The sequence below is a fragment of the Podarcis filfolensis genome (assembly GCF_964270895.1).
Source record: "Podarcis filfolensis genome assembly, chromosome: 16".
Taxonomy (NCBI): domain Eukaryota; kingdom Metazoa; phylum Chordata; class Lepidosauria; order Squamata; family Lacertidae; genus Podarcis; species Podarcis filfolensis.
The window spans coordinates 163,957-190,004 of NC_139620.1; the positions used below are offsets into that span (position 1 = coordinate 163,957).

A 26,048-nucleotide genomic window follows, 5' to 3' on the forward strand; every position below is an offset into this window, starting at 1 on the left:
AGTTCCCAGGATTCCTGGGGGAAATCCATGACTGCTCAAAGTGGTGTGGTGCTGCTTCTCCCCCCCCCCACATCGGGGCCCAGCTGTCACCCTGCAAGCCCCTCGGAGGCACGAAGCGTCCCCAGGAAACACAGAAGCTGCCTGAGGCCCCTGGGTTAGAAAGGGAGGGAAAGGAGTCCGAAGGGAGTCGGAGGGTGGAGACTGAGGGGAGCCCAAACAAACCATACTAAAATGTTCTGAGGGAGGGCAAGTTCATTTAAAAGTTTTATTCTTTTATAAAATCTCTTTCCAGACAGTTTCATAAGATAACGAATAAATTACTGAATGAGAGCTTTATTTTGGAATACTGAAAAAAAGAGAGGCTTTTCTAAGTACTAAAATGTTAAGGGAAATAAACTAGAAATTGCTTTTTTTTTTTTGCTTCTGTTTAGAAAAAAATAATAATACCCTAAATACAGAGACATCATCATTCACCCAGAAATTCTGCCACAGTGAGGGGGACATGCCCTCCAAAAATGGAAAACGGGCTCCAATTTGAAAGACAACAACAACAATGAAGAGAACACAACAACCCCAAAGCGGAGGATGTGAGACCAGAAGACCAGGGATTTCGAGGGCTGCTTGATCAGGCCCAGCAGCAGAAGAATCTGAGGTGGGGCAGCAAGGAAAGAGAGCAAGTGTGTGTGCCCCAGCAGAATTTCCCGTCTGGCTCCTCCCACCTGGAATCTGGGGAGGGGAGGGGTGGCAAGAGAGGGCCCGCCCCACAGTCACAATGGGGTCTGGGCAGAGGCCCCAGAAGCCAAGAGAGTGGGAAGCCCAGGTTCATCCAGGGGTGGAAGCCCAGAGGGTGGGTGCTGCTGCAGGCCTTGGGGCAGGCTCTGCTTGCCGCCCTCGCCCTGGGCTGGGGGCACCTGAAAAGCAGCCAGCCTCCTGGAAGTGCACGGATCCCGCTAGCACTTAGCCCAAGTACTGTTAACAGTGATGTGTCCTTATGGCTTTGGGGGAGAGATCACAGGCCACGCACCTTCCAGCCCTGTCTTGTGCTGAAACCCAAACACTGTCATCGAGGAGGCTGCCAGGAGAGCTTCTGACGAGAAACAAGGAGGGGGCTGCCCCAAACCCACAGAAGATGAGAACTCTCCTCTGCCCGGAAGGGGAGGGCAAATGGTCTGGAGCACAAACACAGAGAGACACGAGAAGAACAGGGTGGGGGGCAGGGTGGGGCAGCTACAGAAGAGCACTCAGGGACAGTCCTGCCCCCCACCCCCGTGGTTGGGTGGACTGCCTGGGCTGCCCCACCTCCTGCAAGGTGGGCAGTTCCAAGGGAGTGAGCAGCGCTGGTCTCCCCCCAGCTGACAGGGGCCTCGTCCGTGTCGCGTCGGCTACTGGAAAGAAAAGGGGCTTGGGGGTGCCAGGCAGCCTAGTGGGCCAGAGCACTCCTCTGCATCCCTCTGCCAAAGACCCCTGCCGGGAAAGGCAGCGGAGGCCCCCCCAGGCACATGGCCTTGCGCCCTTCTTCCCTCCGCAGGCCCCTCTCTTCCTTTCACACAACGTGGTCTGGGGCTGGCAGCTTTTGCCTGAAGGGGCTCCGAGGAGGCAGACGGGCCCTAGAATCCATACTTGGCCTGCGTCTGACGCCGACTGAGCTTGTTCTCGGCCCACGTGTTCTTCAGCTCCAGCTCACGCTCTTTTGCCTGCCCCAGAAAGAGAGGGAGGAGGTGGAGGCTCAGAGGCAGGGCCCTTCGCTTGGCAGGGCGCCTGTCCCACCGCACCACCAAGAGCAGACACCAAGACACCCGCACTGCCCCAGTGGCCTGACCCACTCTTGAAAACAGGGCTTGGTTTGGGGTTTCTGGACTTCAGCCGCAAACGGGCAGCAACGCTGAGCATCAGGCAGGACACATGGTTTTCCTCCCAGAGGATGCTGGACTGCATCTCCCATCAGCCCCAGCCGTCAGCCTGGAGGTGATGGTGGATGTTGCAGTCCCAAAGTGTCTAATTTGTAATAGTTTGGAAAATCAATAAAAATAATTGGCAAAGTGTCTGGTGGGCCATGGATGGCCCACAGCCCCTGCTCTAGAGCAAACCCCATGGGAGCCCTGGGCAGGATCTTGACAGCAGGGCAGAAGAGGACCCACTTTGCCAACTGCTGCGGCTCCCAGGGCACAAGATCCAAACTAGGGTGACCAGGGGGGCAGGGAGGGGGCAACCCGGCAGCCTCACCTGGTGAATCAGATATGTGATCTGGTGCTTCCTCCGCTGTTGCCCCGTGGGCTGCTCCCCTTTTTTCTGGAGAGAAACAGAGACAGTTGTTGAGATTACCAGCAGAGCAGGAGGAGGGAGGGAAGGCCCCCCCTGCGAGGGAACGGAGGGGCCCCCTCACCTTGCTGAAGGACTTCATGTTCTGTTCCTCTGTCAAAGACTTGGTCAGCCACTGCTGGGCGCCGCTCAGCTGGTCGTCCCCCTTGATCTCCACAAAGTTGATCTCTTCCCGCCCGCGGTTCCGCTTGCCTTGCAGACGCTTGAACTGAGCAAGGGACGGGAGGAGGGAAGAGGGATTCAGTCTGCTGAGCATCCCAAACACGATTAATCCCAGGCCCATAGAGGCCGGGCTGGAGCTGAAACAGCCAGAAGCCCCTTTTGCAGTGTCCACAGCCAACCAGCCCCCCTCCTGGACCTCCTGCAGAAGAGCAAGTGGATGCAGATGAACTGCCTCCTTTGAGCAGTCCCAAACCAACCCCTAACCCTCACTCAGGGGACAGAAATGGGGGTGGGAAGTGGGAGGGAGAGGCCATCCTTTCATAAGACCAGAGAACAAAACCTTCCACTTCTGGGGGTCCTATCCTGCCCCCCGGTTCTAAGCAGAAGGCCCTGTTTGGAGTTGCTGAAAGCTAGAAGCCAAGAAGATGTCAGACCTGCACCCACACCTCTTGGGTGGGGCTGCTTGTCCCTACCTGCCCGGCAGCCTTGGAATCCAAGTTCTGCAGTCCCTGCCAAGTCCCAGAGACCCCCTCGCCCCCAAACCCTGGCAGGGCCACCACAGCCGGAGGAGAGGGTGCCCCACCACCCCACCAGTAAAGGGGGCCCTGCTGAGAGCAGCTTCTCACCGCTTCATCGTCCATGAAGGAGGAAGAAGCGCCTTCGCTGCTCATCTCTTGGGGTGGGCCCAGCTCCGGGTCTGTGTCCGAGTAGTAGCTGCTGCTGTAGTAATCCTGCTGCCGAGGAAGCCAGGTGGGAGAAAGGATCTCCTCAGCACCAGGAGAGGAATCTGCTGCAGGACCAGCCACTTTGCCTGCCCACCCCCCATGCCCATCCCAGCCTCCTTCCCGGAAGCCGCTCACCCTCCCCACTGTGCCAGCCACCCTTGAGGCTCAACCCACCAGCTGCAGAAGGAGCCTCTGGCTCTGCCCCTCTCACCTGGTAGTAGGGGCTGGGGCCGCCTGCATCGCTGCAGCCAGGGTAGGGCGCATAGTGCTGCCCGCCATAGTCTTCACCAGGCTTTGGGGCCCAGCCGTGGGAAGCTGAGCTGGCCCCCGGCCCCGTCTTGAACTCCAGCGGGGCGTTGGCAGCTGCGTCCTGGCTCTCGGGCTCAGGGTCCGGCTCTGTCCCAGGGGGCAGATCATCCGGCACCACGGGGCCAGGGTAGGCGTAGGCCTCTGGACTGAGGGCTGGTGCATCGCTCCGGTCGGACAGGGAGAAGTAGTTCTCGGGGGCCACCTCCTCGTCGCTGTCATTCTCCTCCTGCGTGATCTGCTTGGTCACCTGCAGGGCGGCGCTCTTGGCGGCCGCCTTGATGGCTGATGGGGAGGGAGTCGTGGTCGCTGTCACGGCCGAGGGTGCCTTGAGGGGAGGCTTTGGCTTGGAGGAGGAGAGCAGGCCTTTGGCAGACTTGGCTTCCGGGGAGCTCTCGGCAGCAGCAGCCGCTTTCCTAGAGAAAGCATAAGGGAGCAGCAGCCGGTTCGTCTCTTTCACCGTCAGGTTCTTGGGCTGAGGAAGTAGAGCAGACAAGCCGGAGCCCTCGCTCTGGGCCTGGAGGGTGGAAGACACAGGGGAAGGTGAGGCAGGGGCAGGAAGGACTACATCCACCTGGGCCTGCTGGCAAGGGGACGGCGGGAGCCACAGCAGCCCCTCCTTCACCCAGGAAGCTGCACCATGAAGCAACACCAAGCCAGGCCACATAGCTGCCTCAGGGCCACCTGCCTCAGGGAAGAAGCCAAGCAGGAACTAGCCATGCCTTCGCAGAAAGACACGAGCTGTGGCTGACCGTGAAGCCTGCACTGACAGATCGACCGAACTTTGTCTCACATGTGAGATTTCACTAACATGACTAATCCAGAGAGGCAACTCAACCCCTGAGGTCCAGAATGGACATTCAGGGTCCTCTGCCTGAGTAGGGGCAAACACTTTTCACTGAAAGCAAGGTGCTCCTGCCCCCCCCTTTACAGGAGCACCACTTGCCCAAGTCCTCACCTGGAAAGAGGGATGCTTCTTTGCTGGTTCATCTTCCTCGGAATCCGACTGAAAGAGAGAGAACAGAACTGAGTGCAAGGAGAGAGAGAGAGGGAGAGAGAGAGCGCTATTTTGAATCCAATACAGATCTGGACTGGGACAGAGGTAGACAGTGCAAAGGGTCTCTACATTTTCAACTAATATATATATATCTACCTCTGTCCCAGTCCAGATCTGTATTGGGTTCAAAATAGTTTTCTACACAGGAAATTGTGTGAACATATGGAATTGTTTTGTCATTGTTTGTATATATGAAATTGTTTCTAACACTGATGCTACCCCTTAGAGAATTTTTGTGGGAATTAATCACAAAGGCGATAAAGTAAGTAACAAACAATCCTTCTCTCAACTTAATTCACTCAGATCTTAACACTGCTAGGCATGTGGACTGCAAAAACCTATATTTGCAGTACAGCTTTATCTTACGCTACCTTAGTCCTACTCTGAGGCCCCTACTGAAGCTAATGGATGTGACTAAATAGGGTCCAAAAATTTCAACTGGTCTAGTCTAACTTAGCTAAATAGAACCCAAGTATTGTTTGTATTGTGGGCCTTGGATGACTTATGCATGAGAAGGGTGCACATAAATTTGTTTTTGTTTAAAAAACAAAAGAAGGTTTCCCTGTTGCATGGATAGGAAGAAACATTTAGCAACTCCTCCTCCCTTCCCTCCTGCTGCAAGTAAGTGATAAGGACAGATCCAGCAGCTCCTAGAAAGCAGAAACAGCAGCTGTCTTTGTGTGGAGCTTTGCAAGAGGGCCCAGTGAGCTCCTCCACCAGCACCACTCCCTGAGGCGAGTGCCCTTATCACCACAGCCTTCCTTCTTCACCCTCCAGTTTTAGCTTAGAAGTGCGATCCAAAGGTCAAGGAAGGAATCGGACCACAAAAGGCAAACCTTTGCACTCCAGCCAAGCAGAATGATGAGCATCTTGGATTCCAAAAAAAGCAGCAGGTTCCCAAGCTCTCACAAAACCTATCAGTTGCTGGGCAGTGCCCACTGCGGGTTCAGAGAGCTGCGGGCGGGGAGCCTTGAGTTCATCAAGTCTTCACCACTTGCCCATGTTTGCTCCCTCCGCTTTTCAACAAGCTGCAATCTACCAAGTCCATCTCCCTTCATATACACTGACTGGCACACGGCATTCCCAGTCCTACTTGCAGAAGTAGGGGATTGAGCCTCCTACCTTCTGCATGTAAAGCAGATACTCTAGCAATAGGCTGCAGGCCTTTCCCCCAAATAAAGTTAAGATTCTAGTCCTCATGTTTCTAAATAATACTGAGTCTAAATAATACTGAGTCCATCTTACTCAGTACTGTCCAGACTGGCAGGTGGCAGTTCCCCAGAGTTTCAGGCAGCGGACATTGCCAGTCCCACCTGGAGACAGCCCACCCAGACCCACTGAAGCAAACGGACTTGATAGCCACTGTCAGTCACAATGGGTCCCCTCTGAGTAGGACAAGATCCCACTTGGGTCCAAAGTAACAAAATGAATTTCACAAAGGACAAATGTAAGGTTCTGCACTTAGGCAGGAAGAACCAGCTGCACAAATATAAGATGGGGCACCTGGCTTGCCAGTAGTACCTGTGAGAAGGATCATGGGGAAGACAGGTGAACTAATACCAGTGGACTGGAAGAAGCAAAGATCACCAGTGTTGAAGCAATGATTCTTCAACATCAGCTTTGTTGGACTGGTCATGTTGTGTGGATGCCTGATGATCGTCTTCCAAAGCAACTACTCTATTCCGAACTTAAAAATGGAAAGTGTAATGCTGGTGGTCAACAAAAGAGGTTTAAAGACTGTCTCAAGGCAAATCTTAAAAAAATGTAGTATAAACACTTACAACTGGGAAACACTTGTCTGCGAGTGCTCCAGTTGGAGAACAGCCTTGACCAAAGGTGTCATGGGCTTTGAAGACACTCGAACTCAGGACGCAAGGGAGAAACGTGCTAGAAGGAAGGCACGCTTGGCAAATCCACACCGTGATCAACTCCCGCCCGGAAACCAATGTCCCCACTGTGGAAGGACATGTGGATCCAGAACTGGCCTCCACAGTCACTTATGGACTCATTGTTAAAACCATGTTTATGGAAGACAATCTTACTCGGCTATGAGTGATCGTCGAAGAAGAAGGGGTCTTGGTAGATCACATGGCCCAAAGGTGTGATGCAGCAGCAAAAAAAGGTAACACTATTCTAGGCTGCATCAACAGATGTATAGTGTCCAGATCAAGGGGTAATAGTCCTGCTTTATTCTGCCTTGGTCAGACCACACTTGGAATACTGTGTTCAGTTCTGGGCACCACAATTTAAGAAGGATGTCGACAAGGTGGAAGGTGTGCAGAGGAGGGAGACCAAGATGATCAAGGGTCCTGAAACCAAGCCTGAGGAGGAACGGTTGAAGGAGCTGGGTGTGCTTAGCCTGGAAAAGAGGAGACTGAGAGGAGCTAGGATCTTCAAGAAGGGCTGTCACATGGAGGAGGAGGGAACATGCTTGTTTTCTCTTGCTCTGGAGGGGAGGACTCAAACCAATAGATTCAAGTTACAAGAAAGGATATTCTGACTAAACATCAGAATATGTTTAGTTTCTGACAGTAAGAGCTGTTTGGCACTGGAACAGACTCCCATGAGAGTGGCGGACTCTCCTTCCTTGGAGGTTTTTAAACAGAGGCTGCCTGACCATCTGTCCTGGATGCTCCAGCTGAGATTCCAGCATTGCCAGGGGTTGGACTGGATGACCCATGGTGTCCCTTCCAACTCTAAGACTCTATTATTCTAAGGCTTGTTGATAGCTTTCATAAAGATACTAAATATTTCATTTAGTATTTTATGCTGTGTATTTTGCTACAGTATTAAAAATTGCTTTCTGCTTTAATAGCGAGTTCTTAAATTGTACATGTTTCCTGCAGAAAGGTGTGGCAAGATGGGAAGATGCCAGCCGAGTCGGGTCAGCTCCAAGCATATTGTTTTCAAGGTGCTACCACGAGACCCTCTGGGCTGCATTGCACACCAGTCCTACTCAGGAGGAGACCCACTGGCGATAAGGGACAGGGCCAAACGGGGACGCCAGTGGCCCCATGCCTCCGTTGCCGTGGGTCTACTCTCGAGTCGGCCTTGCGGCTGCGGGCTCCTCCTGTCCCTCCCTGCCGAGGAAGCGGGCGGGCGGGCGGCGAGCCCGATCCTGCGCTCTTCCTCCACGAAGGGCCCCCAGGACACTCACGTCCCCCAGATGAGGCGCCGCGATCCGCACGGGCTGCGTCCTCTTCTTGCCCGGGGCCCGCTCGGAGGCGGCAGCGGCCGGGGCCAGAAGCGGCGGCGGGGACGAGGCCGGGATAGGCCGCGGCGCCAAAGGAAGTGGAAGGCCGGCTGCGAGGGGCCGGTGGGGCTGCTGCTGCGAAGCGAAGCCCGCGCCGGCCTTGGGCGGCGGGAGGGCGGAGAAGAGTCCGCGGCCGCCTCCGCCTCGCCGGCCCAGCTCCCGGCCCCTCTCCTGCTCCTCCGTCGCTTCTTCGTCGTCGTCGTCGTCGTCTCCGTCTGTTCCTCCTCCCTCCTCCTCGGCCGCGTCGCTCTCCTCCTGCTCCTCCTCCTCGCTGCTCGCGTAGGCCACCAAGGACATGGCCTCCCCCTCCTTACCGCCGGCTGCTCCTGCTACGCGTGGCCGAGGCTGCGCCCGCCGCACTAGGCCGCGCTCGCTTGAGCGTGAAGCCCGCTAGGCCGCAGCGGTCGCCATGGCAACGGCCCCGCCGCCGGAAGGAAGGCCGGGCGAGGAGGCGGGCTCCGGGCTCCCCCCGCCCCCTCTTTCCCTTCTTCCTTCCTTCTACAGAGGCGGCTCGCTCCAACCTCCGACTCGGCTGCGGGCAATGGCGGCCGCCGTGGAAGGAGGAGGCGGCGCGGGGGCTCTCGCCTTCTTCCTCCCTCAGGGCGGGAGCGGGGAGGGAGAAACTACGACTCCCAGGAGCAGCCGCGCCGGAAGTAGCCGCTGGGCCACCGGCATGGTGGCGCGCGGTGGCTGCCGGGAAGCAGAGTCCTGGGTGGCGTCCGCGCCGCTTCCCTTTCCTCCCTCGCCTCCGACCTCCAGGGAGGGAATGTCACGGCTCCCATCAGGCACCGCGCCCGCCCGCGCGCGCTCAAACCTGCCGCGGAGCCAAAATGGCCGCGGGGGCGGGGCTCCTTTGTCAGCCGCCTGAGGCGCCTGGCCCTCGAGAGGCGGACGAAGCCTCCCATTGTGACGCCTTGCAGCGAGGCTGCGGTTTCAACTGGCCGGGCGGTTCATGGTTGCGAACCCCGTAGGATCTCCGCCCCCACCCCTGATTCAAAGCGAGCAACCCCCCGCCCCGAGTCCGAGCAGCGCCCCCCCCCGTGGCCGGGCCACTTGGCTTCTGCCGGGCAGGCGCCACTACAGATCCCATCGCCCCGAGCGACTGAGAAGAAAGAGTCGCGTCTGAAGCGAAAGGCTTTCCCGGCGGCGGCGGTTGCCTCAAGGGCTCCACGTGCGCGGCGGCGGCGGCCGTGAGGATCGCGCATTTTCCGCGCAGCGAGCGGCTCCTGGGCCGGCGCCACCCGGAGGGGCGCCCGAGAGGCTCCCGGAGCCGCCTGCCTCCGCCTTCCCCGCCGCCGCCGCCTCCCTCGGGGCGCCCCCGCCTCCTGGCGGCCGGGGGCGGGGAAAGGCAGCGGCCTCGTCGGAGGAGGCGGAGCCGGGCCTCCCTCGCCAGCCTCGCGTTTCAAACACAAACAAGCGCCCCCGGGGAGCCCAGGCGCGCCTCGCCAGCCAAACTGTTGCGCGGCGGCGGCGGCGGCGGCCCGGAGAGCAGCGCCCGCCCGGAGGAGCAGCCGGAGCCGCGGCGGCAGCAGCAGCCCCCGGAGGCGCGGCGCCCGGCAGCCCGGAGGAGGCAGAGGCAGGCCGCCCGCCGGCCCTCGCGCCGCGCCATGTCCCGCTCCAACCGGCAGCGCGAGTACAAGTGCGGCGACCTGGTCTTCGCCAAGATGAAGGGCTACCCGCACTGGCCCGCCCGGGTAAGGCGCCGCGGGAAGCGCTCGCCGGGGCGGGAAGGGGCCTCGGGCGGGAAAGAGGCCGCGTGGCCGGGCGGCGGGGGAAGCGGCAGTCCCCGGGCGCCCGGGCGGGCCGCAGACGAGCGCCAGGCGGGCGCTGCCAGCCAGAGCCGCCCTCCAGGGCCCGGAGGGCTCCCTTCGGCCTGGCCGCGCGGCCTTTGGGGCTTGCGTCCCCGGGCGGGCGGAGCGCGGACATGTTTCCGCGGGGAGGGAGAAGGGGGGCTCCGCTGGGGAGTCGGGGAGCCCCCTCGCCGGACGCGGGGCCGCGAAGCCGAGCCCCCTCGTGGCCGGGAGTTCCCGAGGCGGGTTCCCAGCCAAGGCGGCAGGTTGCAGCACGAGGCGCAGGTGAGGCCTGCTCCAGGCAGCCGCCTTGCCTTCCGCGCGGCCCGGCCGCCTCACCTGCGCCCGCTTTCTGCTCGGAGGGGAACGGGAGGCCCTTTCTTTAGTAGTCATTCATTCGGTAGAAATAGTTGCCTGCAATTATAGCAATATACTGATACTGAGGAGCTGAATTCTTTGGGAGAGAAAAGCGTCCAGTTATTTGCTTAGAAACCCAAGTGGCCGCAGCACTTGCTAAATCCTGGCTGCTGCCCGGTGCATTCAGCCTAAAACTGTGCTTCCCAAAGTTTGGTCTCCAGGTGTTTTTGGACGACAATTCCCATCATCCCTGACCACTCGTCCTGCTAGCTAGGGATGATGGGAGTTGTAGTCCAAAAGGACCTGGAGGCCCAAGTATGGGAAGCACTGACCTAAAAGGAGGAAGTGGTTATAATGCCCTCCAGGTGTTGTTGGACTACAACTCCCATCACCTCTCACCATTTTCCATGGTGGCAGGCAGGGACTGATAGGAATTGGAGTCCAGCATTGTCTGGAGGGCACCATGGTGGCTATTCCTGACCCAGAACGCTGTTGGGTGGGCAGTACCCAACTAAGTCCAAACCCTCTGAAAATAACAGCCCCAAGTTAAGTCACAATCATTCATTTCAGTGAATTGAACTAACACTGGATACAGTTTGACGGACCCCCTCGGAGGTGGTGAGATCTTCTTCCTTGGAGGTTTCTGAGCGGAGGTTGGACAGCCATCTGTCAGGGATGCTTGAGCTGATATTCCTGCATTGCAAGGGGTTGAACTACCTGACCCTTGGGGTCCCTTCCAACCAGACTGTGCTATGATTCCAGCCCTTTCTGTTGAATCCCACTGATTTGTCATAGGCTAAGTTTACTACACGGGTGGCGCTGTGGTTTAAACCACTGAGCCTAGGGCTTGCCGATCAGAATCCCCATGACAGGGTGAGCTCCCATTGCTTGGTCCCTGCTCCTGCCAACCTAGCAGTTCAAAAGCACGTCAAAGTGCAAGTAGATAAATAGGTACCGCTCCGGCGGGAAGGTAAACGGCATTTCCGCGCGCTGCTCTGGTTCGCCAGAAGTGGCTTAGTCATGCTGGCCACATGACCCGGAAGCTGTACGCCAGCTCCCTCGGCCAGTAAAGCGAGATGAGCGCCGCAACCCCAGAGTCGTCCGCGACTGGACCTAACAGTCAGGGGTCCCTTTACCTTTAAGTTTACTACATGGTGTGGTGTTTCTCTTCTTTTTATGGGTTTTCTTAGCCACCCTGGGCTGTGAATGAGGAAGGCTAGCATGCAAGAGGTGGCACTGATGTGTCTGTCCCAGGAATGTGGTTTCTGAGGTCAGAGGCTTCCTCCCACCAGCAGCCAAAACAACTAATCCCCCCCCCCATTTACACCAGATCTCCCTGTTTCAAAATTGCATCCTATATTGGTGCGGAGCTAGCTTCTACTCAGAGCTGCAGGGCCTTCTCTGGCATGGCCCCAAGGCTATGGAAATCTCCCTCGAGAGAGAGATCCACCGGGCCGCTTCTCTGCAGACTTCTCAAAAACAGATCATGGAGCATTTTGTTTCAGTTGACTTTCTTTGAACAACTTTCTTTGCTGGCCTTGCTGTTTGTTTCAACCCCACGCCCCCTTTTTTGTGGAGTTGGATCATAGAGTGGTAGAGCTGGAAGGTTACCCTAGGGGTCATTGAACCCACCCCCACCCCAATCACAGCTAAATAATTCCTGGCAGCACCTCTGCATAAAAACTTCCAAGGAAGGAGAATACACCACCTTCCCATGGTGTTTTATGATTATTTCTAATAAAAATAATAATAGTTGTTAGTTGCTTTTTAAAAGAAATACTCTTGTTCCTTGTTGGATGTTGTGTTGCTGGGGGTGTCACTTTCCTCATGCAGACCTCCTGTGCCGCCGCAGAGTTCCCCTGCGTGATTTTTGGAAAAGGGTCAGAGCTGCCACAATGGCCTCTAAAGACCCCTTTACTACCTTTGCTTATGGCAGTTGGATTTGGCTGGGGTGTCCCCCCATTTTGAATGAGGATACCTACGCAAAGGGGGTGAGTGTAGTGTTTGTTGGGTCAAGAGCAGCGTTAGAAACTGAGACATGAAATCTAGGAGCTAAATGGCACCTTAAACCTAGGTTATGGGCACAACAATGGAATGTCTAGCCATGCTTTTTTATAATATGAATACAAAGCTGAAAATGAATGAACTGCAGCTAAAATCTTGTGTTCATTTTTCACATGGTCTAGTCCTCATCTGAAGACTGCAAAAAACTAAGCCATGCTTCCCCTGCCCACCTCCCCTAATATTCTTACGAGGGTCCCTTCTCCAATCCTCAGAGAGTGGTTGGAATAGAGGAGGCAGAAAAAGGTCCTCCTCTCGTTCCAGCCAAGGCAGTTTTAATCTGAAATCTTAGGTGCAGTACTGCACATTAGTGAAGTTCCCTGTCGCAGAAGGCACCTAGAACAACAGGAGTTTCGAACGCTGGTCAAGAGCATTAGCCAAAAGCCGTGGTCCCACGGGAGTTGGAGTTCAGCATCATCTGGGGGGTGTCGGATAAAGGGAGGAGCATGAGAAGCTGCCTTATACTGACTCGGGCCATTCATCTGACTGACTGGCAGGTGTTCTTTTGGGTCTCTGGCTGGCAGGCTTCCCCAGCCCTTCCTGGTGATGCCAGGAGTCGCGGCTGGCACCCTTTGCCGGCAGGGCATATGCCCCAGCGCTGAGCTTTCCCCCAGGAACTTACTTTCATTTTCACAGGTATTTAATTCCAGTAATCAGGGTGGGATGTTTTACATCAGGGCTGTTTGCGATTTTAATTCAGCGATTCTCCATTCCCCAAAGGCATCACTTTTAAATCTCTGGATCAAATCAACGTTCCAGTTTTCCACTCTAATATATATGTTCTGGAGTGGAAGCATACACATCAACTGGGTATCTTGTTTCCAACCCAACTGAACCTTGAATGCTACCCAGGAGCATAATTAGAACCTCTCCAGCATCAGAGCCCACAAAGGTTTTGCACTGCAAAATTTAATAGACTCATAGGGTTGGAAGGGACCCAAGGGTCATCTAGTCCAACCCCATATGATCACAGAACTTGTATCTGCTTAGGGGAGCCGTTGCGTATAAGGGCACTGAGGACACATTGGATGGGAAACTGCGCGTTGCAGGGGGTTGGACTAGATGACCCTCAGGGGCCCCTTCCAACTCTTCCATTCTATGATTCTAAGCAAGATCACTTCCTGGCAGGCAAAGTGCCAAGAACTTTCCAGAAGTAAGGGCGGCTGGTAGGTCCTGGGCAGAGGAGTGTTTCTCCACGATAAGAAAAGTAGATGACCACGCTGTTCGTTTGGCATAAGCCGATATAAACGAATGGTAGAATAATAGACGGCCTCTTGTGTCATATTGATGGTGCTAGACCTCAAGAGTCTCATCTTTGCTCCTGATTCACTCTCTTACAGAGGAAACGGGGCCTGCATTGTGCTTGTAAGGCGGCCACGGATTCTGGCGACACTGACAAGCTCCTGTTCCTTTTATATGTTATACTGATTAAACATTACATAAAGATAAACAATAAATGAGCTAGTCAGGGAACGCAAGGGAGGTGGAATGAGCTATGACCTAAATGCGTTTCTTTTGCATTCAGGTATTTCAAACCAGGTTGTTAAGGAGCGTCGAGGCTGCAGTCCCACACCCAAAGCCACTTACCTGGGGGTAAGCCCCACTGAATTAAAAGAGACGACTTCTTTTAAGTAGACATGCATAATAGGATTGTGCTAATGTAGCTCCACTTCTAAAATAATCCGGATTAAACTTCAGAAAAGCCTGGTTTGTGTTTTTTTAATGTACCATTCCATGGGGCTGCTGCAGCTGGCCATGGGGGTCCTGAGTCCGTCCCCCGCCCCCAATCCTGGGGTGGCACTTTCCCCCATCTTTCATTCCATGGGACCTGGGTTTCCCCACATCAGACACCCAGCTCCCTCTGCTGCCCCTGCAGGTGCAAACGTCCCGCTGCTCCAAAGGGAGCTGGGAGCCGCCCCAAGTGTGGGGTGCCCTATGGCGGCGTCTGCTAGGCCTGTTAATTTGCCAGGGAACCTTCTCAGGGTCGTGGCTTGATTTGCTGCGAGGGGCCAGGCGCGCCCAGAGCGGTCGATGGGGAAATGGATTTCTAGGTTGCCATGGCAGGAATCGAGTGGTCCTGTGGGGGGGCCTTTGGAAGACTTCCCAGCCGCAAAGTGGAGGCCTGCTCAGGCCTCTCTTTGGAAGCACGGGAGTTATGGGCACCCAGCGAAAATTTCCTCCTCCTCCTCCAGGCTTTCCTTGGTGCACAGCCATTTTTGCCTCTGCCTGCACCGGCCGCCGTGTTTGCTGGAAACCCTGCTGCCACAGGGCCTGGGAATGGCTGCCTTTTGTCATTGCCGCTCTTGCAAAACAAAACAGAAGCCGCCTGGCTCTCTTCTGCTGCCGCCTCTTTTGCTGTGGCCGTTGGGGGAGAAGGGGGGGGGAGGAGGCCTCTCCTCCTCTCCCAAGAGGGAGCCAGGAAAGCCTTGCGGTTTGGGGGGAGGGGGGCTCTGTCCTCCACGCACAGATGGTCCCTGCTGGCTCTGCAAGAGGTGCTCCTGTTTCAGCACATCCAAGGTCCTCTGGGCCCCCACCCCATGGAGGCCAGCAGAGCAGGACCCCCGGCCTTGCTTGGCTTCTGGTGGATCTCCCTGCCCCCACTTGGCATGTGCATCCTCCTGATGCAATTTCGTCTTCTATTTTCTATGTGCTTGGTGCATTTTGTGCAGTTCTAACACTTGGCCATCTTACATTCCCAGCCCAAACAATTGCAGTCTATTTTAAAACCCATCAGAAGTTTTAAATGAGCACAGAAGATTGACCCAGCAGACCCGATTTAACCGTCTCCATTTAGGCAGCTCAGAAGTGTTCATTGTTTCGATGCTGAGCGAATCAACCTGTTTGGAGGGTTTCTTAGCAAAAGGATGCAATTTATAGAGCTGAGCTCCATGGGGGGATGACCTAACATCGCATTCCTTATGGCAGCTATATTGGAGCTGTTCAGTTTACAATTTGCAGAGTTTCAAAAGTCAAAAGTGGGCAAATGGCTTACAGTCCAAAGCAGAAAATACAGAAGACCTGGAGAGATTGAGAGGAAAGAAAAATGGATGTTACTGCTATTATTTTATGGCTGTTAAAATACCCAAAGTTGGGTTAAGAAGGGAATAAACAAAGCGGTCAAAGTCAAGCAAAGTTGAATAAGAAATAAAGCAGAACGTAACTAAACAACCTGGTGATATAAATGCAGCGATTGTTAAAGCATGTTGAAATAAAAATGATTTATTCAGTGGAAGGAAGAAGTCTACTTGTGGGTCTGCACGGGGGGGGGGCAGGATAGGAGCTGGTGCCACATCAGGGGCAGGATTCAACCATGCAGGGCAAGGAGGGGGCTGGCAAGGCTTTGGGCATCAGGGCAAAACCCATTTCTCATTGCCCAGGCATTGTAAAGACCCATTTACCCTTTTAATGATGTTTTGGGCCTGTTTCCTATTATAGGGTCACTTCTGGTGATACTTATTGCTCTGTGTTCTGATATCTGTTGATAAAGGGTAGTTTGTAAGTAGCTTGGTTATTAAAATAAATTACAGACTTGGGTGGGTTTGTTTGAGGGCTGGGGCAGTTCACTGAAGCTGAATGTTGGAAGATTCAGGACTGCTGCAGTGAGAGTTAAACTGTGGAATTCCCTCCCACTGGAGGTGGAGATGGCCACCAGCCTGGGTGGCTTTAATAGAGAGTGGGACAAAGTTATGCCAGAGAGGGGAGAGGGCCATGGAGGGCTCCTAGCCAGGATGGCTGTGCTCTGCCCCCACAGCGGGAAGCAGCAATGCTGCTGAATGCCAGTGGCTGGGAGACGCAGGAAGGGAGGGGGCCCGGGACTTAGGTCTGCTTGGGGGATTTCTGAAAGAGGCATCTGGTTGGCCACTGAGAACTGGATGCTGGAGTAAATGGGCCCCCTTGGGCCTGATCCAGCAAACGGGCTCTTCTTAGGTTCCTATGAGATGGTGGGAAACAAATAGGGCTTGTTTTCCCCTCTTGTGACTCTCTTGGAAAGGGGGCTAGTGGTTTCTGGTGATGGGACTCTTGGCTCCCAGCCGGAGCAGCAGGCAGAACTCGTCCCTCTGTTCCAGGCTGCTTTTGAACCCTGCTCCTTCTGCAAAGAGCAAAAGGAAAGCCACTCTCTCTCCATTTGCTCAGGCTCTGCGCTTGCGGAGTGACAGGGGCCTCATCTCTGCACATCCTATTGCAGGCCTGGGGCTGGGCCAGATGACCCCTGGAGGTCCCTTCCGACTCTACGATTTGGGTTGATCCAGGGTCCGGTCTGGTTGCATTTGGGGATCAACCAGGGAGTGGGGAAAGCGGCTTCTCTGGCCCCCAATTTGCCCACCCCCATTCCACATCCCCACACTGAGCATCTTGGAGGCCCCTGCCTGCTGGCCTCCCTGTTGCAATCAGGCTCTGCCCCCCCTCCCAGCCAGGGAAACCTGTTTCCCAGCCGGCCTTTCCTGTTGGCCCAGATGGTCTCCTCCATCGCCCGCCACCCACCAGAGACCCAGGTGCTCCTTAGGGTGCCCTGCCCACCTGCACAGATTGGTTAGGCTGATGTCCCACACGCACCCCATCCTTTTCCAGATAATCCTGATCAGGTTCCCAAAAAACCTCGGGTGGAAAAGTGTTTGGGAGGGGGAACCCCCCCCCCCCCCCGTCTGCCACTGCCTGGTTGCCCCACAGGTGGAGAGGCATGGGGCTGGCAGGGCAAAGCCAGGCCTGGGGGGCAGAGCTGGTTTTGTGGGCCTTCTTGCTGCTGCTGCTACTGGGCTAAGTGTGCCTCTGGCCCAGCCTCCTGGCGGAGGTGCCTGGCCTGTGTGTGCTTGCATGTGTGTGTTAATGTGGGGCCAGTGCCAGGGGGCAGAGGGCAGAGGCCTGCTCTGCTTTGCTTTCCTCTGCTTTGCTTTCCTCTGCTCTGGCCCTCTGCCCTCTGGCTGGGCTCCCCTCCCTCCCCTGTCAGGCCAAAGAGAGGCAGAGAAGAGAAAGGCCTTCACACAGAGAGTTAAACTTTGGAACTCCCTCCCACCGGAGGCAGGGGTGGCCACCAACGTGGGTGGTTTCATGGACAAATTCACGGAGGAGGAGAGGGCTATGGAAGGCTAGGTCGTTGTGCTCGGATCCTGCTTGCCAGCCCCTGTGAGAAGAGGAACCAGGCTCTTCTTGTGTTCTTATGAAACCTCCGGGTCCAGAGGCAGTCTATCACAATCCCTAAGTTTTCAGATTATATTGAGCTGATGTGAGAACAGGTGGCTGGGCTAGATGGGCCCCCCTTGGCCAGATCCAGCAGCCAGGTTCTTCTTAGGTTTGTATGGAGCCTCCAGGTCCAGAGACAGTCTATCTGGATTCGGGAGGCTGGACTAGATGGCCCCCTTGGGCGGCTCCAGCGGGCTCTTCCTGGAAAGGCCTCCTGCCTGGGTGAGGTCCGTCTTTGCACCCAGTTGCAAATTCCAGCCAACCTTTGCACCTGCCCCTTTGCTCTCTGGGTGGGTGAGGCTGCCCAGGGCGCCTTGGCAGGTGCTGGGGCTGGGGTGTCCAGGCCCTGCTGGGGATCTCCTTCAGCCCTCCATGGCTGCTCTTGAGGGTCCAGAAGCCCCTTTGCTCAGCTGTCTGCGTGGGGCAGGGGGTGCCTTTCCCCATCTCCATTGGGAGGCATCAGGGGTTGAACCCGGGACCCTTCCCAGGCCAGGCAGTCTGCTCCCCCACTGATCTGTGGCCTTCCCTCTGGAAACACAGTTAAGGTCCCAGTCCTCACGGTTCCAAACATCGGGAGCTGCCTCCGGGTCTGTCTCACTCAGTATTGTCGGCACGGGCCGGCAGCAGCTGCTCACTAGAGGGATTTGGGTTGGTGAAGGCATTCCCAGCCCTACCAGGAGATGCTGCCTGCGGAGAGGAAACCTGCAACCTTCTGCCTGCCAAGCAGCTGCTCTGCGGAAGAGGGAGGCATTGTTGACCCTCTCCCTCTCCTCCCACCCCACTGATAATGGCTGGAGGGTGAATGGGACCGGCCCCCTTGGCCAGATCCCCAGGTGGGACAAAGGGCGCTCTCTGGGGTGCCCCCCCCCCTTGGCGCGTGTGGCCCCTCCCTCTCTGAGGCTGAGAGGCAGGAAGGGGCCTCCTGGCGGTGACTCAGCAAGGGTGGCGGCGGAGGCCCCTCCTCCTCCTCCTCCTCCTCCTCCCCCCTCCCTCCGCTGTGAGTCAGGAGGGCGGCTGGCAGGGCAGGGCCAGAGGGAGAGGCTTCCGGATCAGGCCAGAGGCCCCTCTGCTCCAGCCTCCTCTTCTCCCAATGGCCAAACCCCCCTCCAGATAGACTGCCTCTGGACTTGGAAGCTCCATAGGAACAGAAGGGGAGCCTGGCTGCTGGATCAGGCCTAAGGGGGCCTCACAGGGGCCGACCAGCGGCTCCAAAGGAAAGCCCCCCCCCAAGAGCCTGTGAATTCTTCTCGTCCTCTTTTCAAGCCACCCAGGTTGGCAGCCCTCACTGCTGCCTCTGGCAGGAGACATTGGCCTGACGCAACTGCAGCCTGTTCTGATGGAGCCTCCAGGTGCAGAGGCAGTCTGTCTAGACCCCTAGGTTCTATGGGGCATTTGGCCAGTGGGAGAGATGGGCCCCCTTTGGGCTCTTGCTGAGTTCTGTGAGTGGGGGCTGCAGCCCCCCCGCCCTTTGGAGGCGCTGGGCCTCTTCCTCTTCCTCCTCTCCAGCCCACCTGCCTCCTTCCCTCTGAGCCTCCTTTGTTCCCCTTTGCGGTTGGGGGTATTGGGTTTCCCCCACACCTTCCTCCTCCCCCAGGAGAAGCAGCACCTGCCTCTTCCTGCAGCTCAGAAACGGCTCAGGGGACCTGGGAGCAGGATTAAGCCTTTTGTCTCTCTCCAACCTTTTTTCTTTTTAGCAATCACCAGATTGGGGAGGGGGAGCTGTTGTCTGGGTCATGGAGGGGCCCACATGGAGGGGAGGGGCATTTCTCAAGCCAGGCTGCCAGCAAACAGCTTCTGGACAGAATCATAAAATAACTGTCGAGTTGGGAGGGACCCCGAAGGGTCATCTAGTCCAACCCTGCAATGCAGGGATGGCCGCTGAAGCATCCAGGACAGGTGCCTGGAGGGGGCAGACAGAGGCCACAGATCATGCACAAAGTGCTTTGCTGGCCTTTGGGGATCTGCCCGCCCCCCTTTAAGAAGCACCATCTGGGTCAGAGGAAGACTCCTGCCCCTGTGAGGCCTCAGGCAGCCATGGAAGTAGCCAGGGGGAAGGCCATCGCAGGGGCCCATGGAGCCCACCACCCTGATTTCCAGTACCCCTAAGGACCTAGGAGTCAAGATAGACTGCCTCTGGACCTGGAGGCTCCCTAAGAACATAAGAATCTTCTGGATCAGACCAGTGGCCCACGAAGTCCAGCATCCTCTTCTCCTGTGCAGAAGCCAGTCATTCGCTTGGGATAATGAGGACTAGAATATTGCTTTGTGTTTAGGGTGAGAGCCTGCAGGGCAGCTGCTTTGCTTGCAGAAGTCCCTGGTTGTTGGCCAAGCCAGCTGGGGGTGATGGGAGCCGTGGGTTTGGGGTTTGGTTTGAGGAGGCAAAAGGAGCCCCTGGGGGCCAGCTGTGCAGATCAGAGCGGCCCCAGGCCAGCAGGTGGCTTTGCAGTGCCAAAATCACATGGGAGGGAGGGAGCTGGATGGCCTTTGTTAGGCAGAGAAGAAAATCCAGCAGGAATTTGGAAGTGCTCCTCCTCTCTTCCCATCTGCAGGGGCCGGTAGCAGCCTGGCCATTGTTCCTCCCTGCCCCCCCATCCCTGCTCATGCCCCCCCCCCCAGCTGCAGAATCTGCTGAGCTAAATTGGCGCTGCAGTCTAGACAGGAGCTTACCATTGGTCAAAAGGGGGCAGGGAGCCCTTGTCCCCTTGCAATCCTGGCCCTGTGCCGAACATAAGAGTGGCTGCCTGCCAGATCAGTGCCCCCCCCCCCGTGTGTTCCCTAGCACCCAGGAGGCTGGCCCTCCCCACCGCCCCCCCCCCCAAAGCAACCTGTAAGACAGGGCCTTTTAAGCAGAACCCAACTGCTGGGCTTTTTGTTTCAACATTCAGTGTTCATTTGTCCACCATCTTCCTCTGTTGCCACACCTGAGGCGGTTTGCAATCCGAAGAAACAACAGCATATGCAATAAAAGTCACATATAATGATCCAATCCCGTGTAAAAAAGTCATAATATAAAAATATGACTTTAAGCAACTTAAAATAAACAGTTGAGATTCCAGCCTTGCAGGGGTTGGACTAGATGACTGTGGGGTCCCTTCCAGCTCTACAATTTTGTGGTTCTTTGAACTTGTATCACATAATGTCCAATAATCCATTTGAAATATAAGGTAAAGGTAAAGGGACCCCTGACCATTATGTCCAGTCGTGGCCGACTTTGGGGTTGTGGCGCTCATCTCGCTTTATTGGCAGAGGAAGCCGGCGTACAGCTTCCGGGTCATGTGGCCAGCTGCTTCTGGCGAACCAGAGCAGCGCACGGAAACACTGTTTACCTTCCCACCAGAGCGGTACCTATTTATCTACTTGCACTTTGACACAGTAAGATTAACTCAAAAAGGTCAGTGATTAATAATAGAGAAGAAGAGTTGGAACAAATCATTGATAAACTATAGCTGATAAAAAATAACAGCAAGTCGGAAGACATTAAAAAATGCAAAAGGATCACACTGAGCAACAAATTCACATAACTTATTTTTGAAAATCCCAAATATATATATATATCCTAAAAATATATTTATCCCCCCTCATCAGACTTAGGGGGTGGAGAATGTCCTGGTGCCCCCCGTGGCCAGTCAGCTTAATTCAGAGCCCTCGTGCGGGATGCAGAGTCCGTCCCCACCCGCTTGCTGCTTTCCTTTCTCTTTCCAGTGGTCCTCTGCGATAGACTGCCCCTGAGCCCAGAGGCTCCATTGTGGTCTCTAGCTCTCTCCTCCGTGGCTTTTGCCTGGACTTAATGCGCCTCCATCTTTTTGATGATACCAGCAGAGGTATATGGCCAAAAGAATTGGCCTTGTCTGTGATCTTAGCAGTTCAAACAGTCATTGCAACCTTAGTCCCAAAATCTGACACTGGGCGCTTAGCACCATTGCGGAGCTATTGTGGAGAAAATTAGGAGATACTTTGAGATTTCAGTGCAGACTAGAACCTGCAGAAGCTTTTTGTGTGATTTTGTTACATATAAAGTGGAAGCCTTGTTTTCAAGGCAGCCCTCCTGACCAGCCTGGCCTGGAGCTAGAGAATGACCTGATTCCTGCCGTCCGACCCCACGATTCTGTGACTCCAAAAAACGTCTTATTCCTTTTCCTCTCTGTCCAGATCGATGAGATGCCAGAGTCCGCTGTGAAATCGGCTTCCAACAAGTACCAGGTCTTTTTCTTCGGGACCCATGAAACGTGAGTAGAAGGAAGCAGCCAGTTTCTCCTTTGCCAGGGGGATTCGCTTCTGCACCCGAACAGAGCTGCGCATGTGGATCTCAGACTTCGGAGCTGCTGCTTCCTGTGTGATTTGGGGCTGGGGTCCAGCACGGGGGTGTCAGGAGAGAATGGCTGCGTACGATTGCCACTGGGAAATTCTGAATATTGAGCCAATGTGCTAATACCGGATAATCATAATTATAATTAAGTTTTTTAAGTTTATTTTTTTTTTAGGCATTCCACCACCCCCTGGCCAGGACTGTGAGACAAAATGTTGAAAGCCTATTGGAATTGTAGAGTTGGAAGGAACTCCCAAGGGGCCACGGGTTCAAGTTCTCCCCTCTGGAGCAGCAGAAAACAGGCTGGCTTCATGGGATGGCCCTTCAGATATTAGCTGGCCATCATGTCACCTCTTGTTCTCCTCTTTTCCAGTCTGAACAGACCTAACCTTCTCATTATAGAAACGGCCGTTTACAAATTTCTGCCTGTGTTTTGAGTTTTCCTCCTCCCTCCCTAACCCATTTCCCTTGTGTGTTATGTTCCTTTACTGTAAGCCTGTGCAGGCAGAGACTGCCTTGTTGCGCTCTGGGAGCATTTTTTTGGCTGAGGAGCAGGCCATACAGATGCTCCACAGAAACGCATAAATTAAAAAACTTGAAGCGAAGCCTACCACGCGTATAGGCTTCTCCAGTGGGGCTTTCAGGGGCCGGTCTGGGCCAGCCTACGGCCCTTGTTTGTGTGTGTGTGACGCGCGGCTCCTCTCTCTCCCCCCAGGGCGTTTCTGGGACCGAAAGACCTCTTCCCGTATGAAGAGTGCAAGGGGAAATTTGGGAAGGCCAACAAGCGGAAAGGCTTCAGCGAAGGCCTCTGGGAGATAGAGAACAACCCCACCGTCAAGGCGTCCGGGTACCAGGTGCGCTGTGGGGAGGGTTGCCTCCTCCGCCCAAGAGAGCCGCAATTCCCAGCGGCCCAAACACGCTACAGTTCCCGGGATTCCCGTGCGCCTTAAGTGTGGGGCGCAGCCAGGGTTGCTGCTCCTTCTGTGGGGCTGGCTTCCCGGCCTCCGGGGCCCCAGAGATGGGAGGCCTCGTTCCGTGGCTTCCCAGTGGGGAAACCGAGGCTGAGTGTGTGCTTTCTGCCGCTTCCTCCGCAGCCAACCCAGAAGAAGGGCCCCACGGAGGACGCGGGGGCCGAGCGGGAGCCGGAAGCAGGGCAGAAGAAGGAGACCCCCGAAGGGAGCAGCGACGAGGAGGGGAACCTGGTGATCGATGAGCAGACCAAGGAGAAGAACGAGAAGGCCGGGAGCAAGAGGAAAGCGGAGGGGCCCCTCCTGGAGGTAGGCGGGGGGGGGGGACCACGCGTGGCCCACCCCACAGCCAGCCCTCTTGCAGCGGCCGGCTGGGGTGCAAAGGATTAAAAGCGAGGGCAGGAAAAGGGTCTGTGGCGGCTCCTCCCGTGGGGCTCCCTTTCTCCTTCTCCCGGGATACTAGAGGGGTTCATTGATCGATCAATTGTGTTCCTGTCCTGCCTTCTCTCCCCCAAGGAGCTAAAAGTGGGGTACATGGCTCTCCCCTCCCTATTTAATCCCCACAACAGCCCTGACAGGTAGGCTAGGCCAAGAGCCAGTGACTGGCCCCCCTGGTCACACCCAGTGAACTTCCTGGCCCCCCACGGCCGTTTGAGCACCCAAATGCAGGTGGCTCATTCTGGTGGGGCGAGGTCCCTCTCTGGGCTGGAGGCCCCTAGCAGATCTCTTGGGGATCTGCTCCTCCTGCGCTCCCACACGTGAGCTGGTGCCGGAAGCTGCTTTAATCCCAGCTCAGGCCGAGCGTCCATCCAGGTCAGTGTTGCCTGCTCTGACTGGCGGCAGCAGCAGGGGCTCTCTGGGGCTCCAGGCACAAGACCCGCTCCCGGCCCTGTCTAGAGAGGTCTCTGGTGTGGGATGTGAGCATGCAAGGCACGTCTGCCCCCATCTGCAGTGTTTTCCCAGGGACGCATCCTGGGTGCTGTGTCTTGGGGGTCCCTGAGGTCCCTGCATCCCTGCACCTCATTTTATCTCTTTATAAAAGTACTGCTACACCGCTAAATCACAAGATGTACCAAAGCGTTAAAATAGCATTAAAAATATTTTTGTGAAAGCATTAAAAATATTAACAGCAATTTCAGAGTAAGAAAGGTTAAAAGCCAGGATCGACAAACAGTTGTGGGGTTTGCACTCTTTTAATTGCCTGCATAGGAATAGAAGCGTTTTTGGCAGGTGTTGAGAAGTTGGCACAGAAGCCGACTGCTGCGTCTCAAGTGGCAGGGAGGTCCACAGGCCGATGACACTCAAGGCTGGGTTTCTCGTCGCGTCATTCTGTGCTGCTGCTTTATCATCTTCTGCATTTTTATTAATTTGGCGCCCAGCTTTTGACCCTCCCCCCAATATATTAATAAGGGTTCCTAGTTGGAAGGGGATCCCCAAGGCTGATCCAGCCCCCTGCAAGGCAGGAGTCGCAGTCAAGGATCCCCGAAAAATGGCCCTCCAACTTCTGCTGAAGAACCTCCAATGAGCCATGAGGTCGTAGTGTCGGAAGGGACCCCCTGAGGCCATCTAGCCCAACCCCTGCAGCACAAGAAGCACCACAGCTCTTGAGCTGCACAGAAGTGCTGGGGGGAGACAGGCTGGACCTCCCTGACCCCCTCTGTCTGCCTTGCAGGACTCCTCCCCCAAGCGCGCCAAGGAGAGCGAGGACCAGGAGGGCGCTGGGGGGGTGAAGCCCAAGGGCTGTGAGGGAGACGCCCCCAAGGAGACCGAGAAGCCCAAGAAGCCGCAGCCCAGCAGCCTCCTCCCCGATGGCGGGGAGAAGGAGGAGAACAGCAGCCGAGCCGCTGACGCGCCGGCCGGAGGCGAGGGGAAGGAGGAAGAGGACGAGGAAGAGGACGAGGAGGAGGAAGAGGACGAGGAGGAGGAAGAGGACGAGGCCAGCAGAGACCACAAGGAGAGGTGAGGGCTCCCTGACCCAGAAGCAGCCTGGCCCCGGGGTCAGGAGAAGGAAGGGTCCTGGAGGGGGGAGGGACCCCCAGGGGTCATCCAGTCCAGCCCACTGCAATGCTCCCCCTCTGCTCTCTCGCAGCCTGTAGCCGGCCGACCCGACCTGCTCTTCTCCTCATTCTCCGGACCCGATCCCGGCCTGCTGGCGGTTTCCCTGGGTGCTCAGAACCAGACTCCGACCCGCTGCCTGTGCCCCTCGTGGGGAGGGGGGGTCAGGAGCCCCGTTTCTGCGGAAGGAAATGGCTCTGCCCCCCCTCCCTCTCTCTCTCCCCTCTCCTCTCCTCTCCTGGCCCCGCCATTTTGCGGGTCCCGCGCTTTGAGTTAGTCCTTTCTAGGGGTTGGGAAACGCTGGTCAGCCACTTTGAAATAAAAGCAGTTGAATGCCTTTTTAAAAAAACAACCCTGGCTTTGGATTTGCTTCCTGGCGCTCTGGGGTGAAATTGGGAGGGGGGCTGGTCCTTTGCACCTTCTACAGTGGGGGGTGGGGTGGAATAAAGGGCATTTGGGTCTGCAAGGCCTCACCCTCAACCCCATGAAATGAGCCTCCAATGCCGCCATCTACATCCCCCTCCCCAGGTTGTCTCAACGCAGGCGGCTGACGTCTGCTGGGCAGGGGCCACGCAGGGAGAGCCTGCCAAGGTCCTCCAGAGCTCACCCCCCCCCCACTGGCCAAAAGGGGCTCCTGGAAGACTCTGGGCAAGTGCAGCGATTGCTGGCTGGCCTTTTTTCCTTTCAAACAACTCGTTTGGCGGTGCTTTGGGGCCACCCCCCTGCAAGGAGAAGGAAGGTGGGGAAGATTCAGCCAAGGGCCCCCAAAGGGTCAAGGGGGTGGGGCGACTTCCAGGAGGAAAGGTTGCACCCTTCGGGACTTTTTAGTTACAGCAGTGGTGTCCAAACTTTTTTCAAAGAGGGCCAGATTTGATGAAGTGAAGGGCCGTGAGGGCCGACCATAGTTGTTGAGCTTTTCTTAGGATTTTACCCCAGGAAATAAACTGCCACAGGGGCCGGATTAAACCAACCGGCAGGCCAGATTAGGCCCCCGAAACAGACTTTGGACATCATGCCTGGTTGAGAGAAGAGGCAACATGATAGAAGTTTATAAAATTGCACTTGGCACAGAGAAAGGGGACAGAGAAAAGATGGGTGTTGGGAGACAGAACAGACGAAAGTCCTGCCTAGTTAAAACTTTGGACCTCCTTCCCCCAGAAGGCTCCGATAGCTGCCAGCCTGAATAGTTTTTAAAGAGGATTGGGCACATTCATGGAGGAGGAGAGGGATATTGATGGCTACTAGCAAAGATGGCCGGGCTCTGCTCTCCACCCTCAGCCGTGCTTCTGAATGCCAGTGCTGGAAGCCACGGGAGGGGAGAATTGCTCTTGTGCTTGGATCCTTCTTGTGGGTTCTCCCGAATAGGCTTGGCCCCTGTGAGAACAGGATGCTGGTCTAGATGGGTCCCTTTTGGCCTGATCCAGCAACCAGGCCCTCCTTATGTTTGGAAATCACCCAAAGGGGGAAGATGATTGAAGCGGAGGCCATTGAGTGTGTCCTCCTGTGCTCTG

The 26,048-nt window shown here is 55.9% G+C and overlaps 2 protein-coding genes across 3 annotated transcripts; one reads left to right on the forward strand and one right to left on the reverse strand.

Annotated features, from left to right (window-relative positions):
• Window positions 1-251: 251 nt before the first annotated feature.
• PRCC (proline rich mitotic checkpoint control factor) lies at window positions 252-9,049 on the reverse strand. 2 transcript variants are annotated; one of them, XM_083591310.1, is made up of 7 exons: window positions 7,727-9,049; window positions 4,471-4,518; window positions 3,418-4,029; window positions 3,108-3,215; window positions 2,384-2,527; window positions 2,224-2,289; window positions 252-1,694 (listed from the first exon to the last, which is right to left on the reverse strand). In XM_083591310.1, exons 1-7 carry the CDS (start codon window positions 8,117-8,119, stop codon window positions 1,608-1,610), a joined length of 1,458 nt encoding a protein of 485 aa, XP_083447436.1. In that variant the 5' UTR covers window positions 8,120-9,049; the 3' UTR covers window positions 252-1,607. The 2 variants fall into 2 exon arrangements, with proteins under 2 accessions (XP_083447436.1, XP_083447437.1); XM_083591311.1 differs by having other exon boundaries at window positions 3,108-3,212; window positions 7,727-8,806.
• A 128-nt stretch (window positions 9,050-9,177) lies between these two features.
• Window positions 9,178-24,889, forward strand: HDGF (heparin binding growth factor). The gene is made up of 6 exons (XM_083591560.1): window positions 9,178-9,516; window positions 21,358-21,434; window positions 22,230-22,368; window positions 22,609-22,791; window positions 24,155-24,441; window positions 24,572-24,889. The coding sequence occupies exons 1-6, from the start codon at window positions 9,430-9,432 to the stop codon at window positions 24,576-24,578; spliced, it is 780 nt and encodes a 259-aa protein (XP_083447686.1). The 5' UTR covers window positions 9,178-9,429; the 3' UTR covers window positions 24,579-24,889.
• Window positions 24,890-26,048: the final 1,159 nt, after the last annotated feature.